Source organism: Ictalurus punctatus, chromosome 21 (genome assembly GCF_001660625.3).
Source record: "Ictalurus punctatus breed USDA103 chromosome 21, Coco_2.0, whole genome shotgun sequence".
Classification (NCBI taxonomy): Eukaryota; Metazoa; Chordata; class Actinopteri; order Siluriformes; family Ictaluridae; genus Ictalurus; species Ictalurus punctatus.
In genome coordinates, this window is record NC_030436.2 from 7,619,001 (window position 1) to 7,625,000 (window position 6,000).

Genomic DNA, 6,000 nt, shown 5'->3' on the forward strand with positions numbered 1-6,000 from the left:
TTGGCAGAGAGTTCGTCCGCCATTTAAATAAATAATAATAAAAAATTCTCAAGCTGAGCGGCTTCAGAATATGACGTCATCAGTGCTCCCTGGTTTTTGCAGTGCATTGTGGGATTTATTAGGGAGCGAACGTTCCAGTGCATTGAAAGGATTTTGCGATCGAGACAGCCCATAAAATGGCTGACTCCTTGATCAGTGCCCCGACTTCTGAACTAGGGAGCTGTTTGAGATGCACCCTTAGATTATGGTGGAGTCTGTGAGCGAACCTATTCCCCGCATGTTCCTGTAGGCCAGCTCGCCAAGCTACAGTCAGACATGGAGGCCCTGCGCGAGCAGAGAGAGAACACCATCTCCAATACCCGGGAGGAACTCTACAGCGCTCAGGAGGAGGTGCTCGTGCTCCGCCATGCCATGGAAGCGGCCACAGCAGAAAGGGAGCGCGACATCGCTGCCCTGCAGGGAGACCTCATCACCGTCACGGCTGAACTCGACAAGTGGAGAAAAGCAGCGTCCAACTACGAGCTAGAGATCAGCACCCTGCAGGAGAACTTCAAGCAGCAGAGCCAGCACCAGGAGCGAGCCTTACAGCTACAAGGTGATCACACATGCCTGCTTTAGCTTAGTTGGTTTTAATCATCTCCATGATTGCTTAAAAGAAGTTAGTTTTGATGCAAGCTTTAGTTGCTTGTTGTGTCCTAAATAATTACCCACTTCCTTTGCCTGCCGAATATAAATATTTAAAAATAAACATCTCTAGTGCATCTACATAGCAGATTTTTCCTTTTTATACAGTTACTTTGTGAAATAGCTTCCAAATGTGAGATGCATACAAGAATGCATGTTTACAAATTATACAGCACAAAACTCCGGTTTGTGGAGACTCCTACTCGATATTTCTGCTCGAACTGTAATGCCATATTTAATAGAAAAGCCACCATTATTTACACTCCAAACCTAACAAAACGCAGAGCTCGGATCTCTGGAGAATGGCCTGGGTCAAACACAGGAGCACAGACGGACATAAATTTGCATCACAGGCCAAGTATTGAGCTTTGTTTCCACAAACATCGATCTGGTTACACAACTTCAGCCGACAGTTAGCTCCCACCTGGTATCTATTTGGCCTTTGTCGAGGAGCTCGGCTTCTTCATAGCACGTTTTTACCGTCCAGCGTTATGGAAACTTTTCGTTCCCTGCTGATGTACGTACGCATGTCTCTTGTCCTCGGCTGAATCGGCTTTTGCTTGTGTGGGGTGTCGGTTGTCGTCGTGTAGATTTGCGTAGCACGTGATGAGATTGGGTGAGTGAAATTGTCTTTAGTAAGAAGCTGAATATTCATACTGTGGATGCACCAGTCAGATATTGCGTAATTCTGTAACAGATGGATAGAAATGGGTCATTATTTCAGTTTTAAGCGTATCATTGGCTGAAAGAAGACTATGAGAAATGGGACATCTGTACAGCAAGACATTTTTAAACAATCTTTAAAGTAAAAAGGAAAAAAAAAAAGAGTCCTCATTGGGTCTGTAGAGTATTGGTGTGGTGTCAAAAGTAGAAGATAAAGTGTGATTGGTGACTAATCAAGATTTATTGACGATTATCACAATTTCAACTGGAAACATTTGAAACAGATTCGCCTTAAAGAGCATTCGAAGCAGATTTCTTCTTATAAGCGAACTGTAAATTCTCCACGTAGCGTAACAGTCTGTCTCTGTGTGATGTGTACAGGGGAGCTGGATAAGTTGCAGGCCGAGTGCTCAACCCTGCATAGAGAGTGCGAGTCTCTGCGCTCGGAGAAAGTAACTCTGCTGGAGAAACTGCACAGGCTGGAGGTGGAGCTCAGCAGGTCAGTGTGTGTCATCACCTTGTCTAAAAAAACTTCTTGCATAGAGAGATTTCAGATGTATGTTTGTGTGAATCCTGCTAGATCTTGCCATGAAAGAACAATGATGGATGTACAAAATGATGCAAAACCATGAACTCAGCCATTTCTATGCAACAGGATGCTAGTTTTATGCAGATTTCTAAACCCTCTTGAACCCTAATTCTAACCCAAATCTTTTGTGGTGCAGCTCCAGAGAGCAGAGCGCCACTCTCAGTAGCAACCTGAATGCTCTGGAGAAGAGCCAGGGTGACCTGGAGAACAAACTGGGTTCCATGCAGGACCGGCACCAGCAGGATGCCAGCAGGCTGAAGGTGGAGCTTGCTCAGGCCGAGAACCGCACCAAGAACCTGCAGAAAGAGGTGCTTAGTGTTTGTAGTGAATTGTCAGATTAGACTACAGTTCTTGAGAAATGTTTTATATCCCCCTCTCTCTCTCTCTCTCTCTCTCTCTCTCTCTCTCTCTCTCTGCAGTATGAGGACACTCAGAGCCAGCTGTCGGACTTGCGGCAGAGGTATGAGCAGACCGAGCAGGAAAAGCGCTCCATTAATGAAGAGCTTGACCAGTGCAAGGTCAATCTGAAGCTGCTGCAGGAGCAGGGCAAGAATGTAAGTGTGCACACCTCCTGCAGCATCTCCTCTCTAGACCAGGGCCGTGTATGTGTTGCAGCAGATCACACCATAGCAACTCTACTGAACCTTTTCCACTGACCAGATGCTGAGGCTGGTTTTCAGGGTTAGTCTCAGTTTCACTGAGGGCAAGAGCTTCTTTTCTCACTCGGCGTTTTCCAGTGTTGTCTCATTAAATCAGAAATCCAATGTAGAAGTAGTGGAGACAACTCTGGACCGATGATGCTGATCACCGACTGTGTCAACATGAAAGTTGATCTGTTTGAGCAGACGAGGGGTGAGAGAACTGGTCAGACTGAAGGAATAAAGCGCTGCTGCATCGTTTTCTGTAGACAAAGACGAGTTTAGCGAGGATTAAAGAATATATATTAAAAAAAGTGAACACGGTTTCATTGCAAAATGAATCTTGGTCACACGTTGTTTATGAATATTAATATGCGAGTCTTTCAGGGTGGATTTTTTTCGCTTCTATTTAGGTCGGCGCAGTTATCAGTAAAACGTTTGTTTCCTTATTGGACCACTGATTTGTGGTTTCACTCCTTAGTGGAGCTATTTTCACCATTGTTAAATTAATTGATTGAGTTGCTGTGATGGCGATAGAGCCCGGACATCAGTCCAGATGCTTTAACTGAACAGATTCAGATAACTCCTTAACATACATTACTGGCCAAAAGTTTATTATTTTTTCCCCACATTTTAGAATAATAATAAAGTAATCAAAACTCTGTAATAACACAAATGGAACTATGGGAATTATGTTGTTAAAAAAAAATCCAAAATAAATCAAAATAATTTAGTATTTTAGCATCTTCAAAGTAGATGCCCTTTTTGCCTAGAATTTCCAGAAATGTATTCTTGGCGTTTTCTTGACCGAATTCTTGAGGCGTTTCCCTCAGAGTCATCCGTTTTTTTGGGGGGGGGGATTTTTTTGTAAATAAAATGTTTGTTTTGTAATGAAAGAAATGAATACGTTGGTACGATTTATATTTTTGTCTACAACACCGATTTCAAACATTTAATCACACACCTTCAGATCAAAAGGTTTTTAAGGTCATAAAGGACATTTCAGTCGGGTGTCCACAAACTTTTGACCGTTTGTGATTATGCACCATCTCTGGTACCAGCACATTTACCTTGTTGGTGGAAAAGTGCCGTGCGTTACCTTTATATCTTGGAGGGATTTTTTTTTTGACCGAGAGGTGTCTGTAGCTCCCAAAGCTGTTCGTGCTTCCTCTGAACATTTATCTAACGGTGACTCTTGCAGAAGTGTGTTTGTATACGCAGAAAGCAAGAGTCAGGAAGCCAGGGAAAAGCCTTCTGCTGTCATTTCCAAGCAGCACCATGTTTTGTTCAGCGTATTTCAGCGCCCTACTGATTTTCTCAGGATGTGAAGCTGTGTTTGATCACAGCTAATTAGGCTCCGGTTCTCAGGAGGCCGTCTCCACGGTGAAGTCAGCACAAAGTCGACATCCTGCAGCTATAGCATAAGGAAATGGGTCAATCAGACATTCGGGTCACGTAGAGGAAACCGGTTTTGTGCCGTGTGCGCGACTTTAATTAGACGTGATGAGAGGCACGTGTTTATATTTCTCCTCGCGACCAAAGATGTCTGAAACTGTAGTTTCCCATTTGTTTTTTCTTTCTTTCCTCCATTTATTTATTTATATATTTTCCCCCTCATCCAGGCAAATTATTGCCTGCCAACTTGCTACCCAATTTGCTAGTGATCACTGCTTACAGTGTTACAGTTCTCATATCGCTAGCTCAGCACCTCACTACTCACGTTTTCCTTTGATTGAGCAAGGAAGTCACACAGTGCTTCTTAAACTGGAACCTTAAAGGACCTTCCACCACTTTAGTATACAGTAACGTCGTACGCAGTAGGTCTGCGGCTCATGAGATGAGACGAATCATTTATGCTCCTATGAAGAATAAGGTAGTGGAGGATCCCTTTAACACAGTTCCATTTCGGTTTGAGAAATGAATGCAGATCATTTTATTTAACGTGTCTAACACCGTCTCACTGTCTTTGTTCTTTATGTCCCGCTTCTAGATGTTGAATTATATCTGTGGCTATCAGACATGCAGTAATTTTGTTCTGTTTTAATGTTTTTTTTTGTTTTGTTTTTTTTAAATTATTATGTTTAATTAATTTAATTTTCTCTCCGTTGCATTTGGTTTTTGATTTAGCCGTTTACAGTGCGTCCCTTTCAGACCCGATTTCTGTTTGATTACTTTAAAGATTGATTCTTGTAATATCCCTTCCCTCCTCTAGCCATCCATATTGCAGCCTGTCCAAGCCATTTTCATCGGCCTTATCCTGGCTTTGCTGTATTGGTGCTTCGGCCAAATGTGGTAGAAAGGTACACAGCGCTCCTGTCCAGTCCGTGTCTGTCTCTCCTGTTGTTTTTTTTTTTTTCTTTTCTCTGTCCTGTTCACCATCCTGTATATCAAAAGTGCATGGCCACCAAAAAAAAAAAAACTCACTCATGCTTTTGCCCAAAATCCCTTTTTGGTGCTTAGCAACACTTGAGGAAAACTAACCTTTTCCTCGTCCACACAATACCACGTACTAATCTCTCGTCCATTATTGTCTGTCTTTGCTTGGACCACTGTTGGAAGTGAATTTCTGCAATAGGGATTTTGGATTATGTTCTCCTTTTATTTATTTTTATTTATTTTTTTTTCTTTTCTTTTTTTCTTCTCCCCCTCATCATTTGCTTATTATTAAATTAAACACTGCTTTATTTTTTATTTCTTTCTTTGGAAAGAAAGAAGGCTGTGTTTGATTTTAATGGCTCTGATGGTATTCTGCTCCGTCATTCAAACTCTTTCTTCATTCATTTATAAATGTCTTTCTCTCTCACTCTTTCATTCTCCTCCTTCTTCTGCGGTCTGTTTTTTCCCCACATTCTTTCTCTTTCTCTCTCTCTCTCTCTCTCTCTCTCTCTCTCTCTCTCTCTGTCTCTCTCTCTCTCTGTCTCTGTCTCTGTCTCAGCCAGTTCCAGTGCTGTAAGAGCTGCTCACTCTGACATTGTCATGTAAATGTTGTTAACTCTGCTGCTGTTTTTTTTTTCTTCTCTCTTTTTTCTTTTTTTTCGGCATCTTTTCAGAGCGGTTGGATGCCCTGGATGCCGGTGGTCGCCGTCATGGTCGCCGTGACTGCAGTGGTGCTGTATCCCAGCCTATCCAAGAGCTCGTCCTGAGGCAGATAACCAATCACAACGCAGCACAGCTCACACTGTCACCCCAATGTCATGTTATAATCCTGAGGCCTATTCTAGACTCATTACCTCGGAATGTGAGAATGCAGCACGAAGGTCTCCAGCGTGTCTGTATAAAGTGCATATGTACATATCATAGAAAAAGAGGGGGTATAAATGGTCTAACTTCTGTTATAGATTAAATAAATATATATGCTTTTTTTCAGTTAGATGGGAATCTTGATAATTAAAGTGGCCTAAACTAGGCCCCCTCCCCCCTTCTTCC

At 42.5% G+C, this 6,000-nt stretch overlaps 1 protein-coding gene across 9 annotated transcripts in view; it reads left to right on the forward strand.

Annotated features, from left to right (window-relative positions):
• Nucleotides 1-6,000, forward strand: part of slmapa (sarcolemma associated protein a) — a 58,039-nt gene that overhangs the window by 50,222 nt on the left and 1,817 nt on the right. For 6 of the 9 annotated variants that reach the window (XM_017450312.3, XM_017450315.3, XM_017450317.3 and 3 more), the window contains 5 exons: nucleotides 290-595; nucleotides 1,729-1,846; nucleotides 2,073-2,244; nucleotides 2,356-2,490; nucleotides 5,625-6,000. The exon at nucleotides 5,625-6,000 is cut by the window's right edge and continues 1,817 nt beyond it. In XM_017450312.3, the coding sequence (XP_017305801.1) occupies nucleotides 290-595; nucleotides 1,729-1,846; nucleotides 2,073-2,244; nucleotides 2,356-2,490; nucleotides 5,625-5,717 (824 nt within the window). In that variant the 3' untranslated portion in view covers nucleotides 5,718-6,000. Of the gene's footprint in view, nucleotides 1-289; nucleotides 596-1,728; nucleotides 1,847-2,072; nucleotides 2,245-2,355; nucleotides 2,491-4,786; nucleotides 4,875-5,624 lie in introns of all 9 variants that reach the window. The other 3 variants (XM_017450313.3, XM_017450316.3, XM_017450322.3) reach the window with 1 other exon arrangement.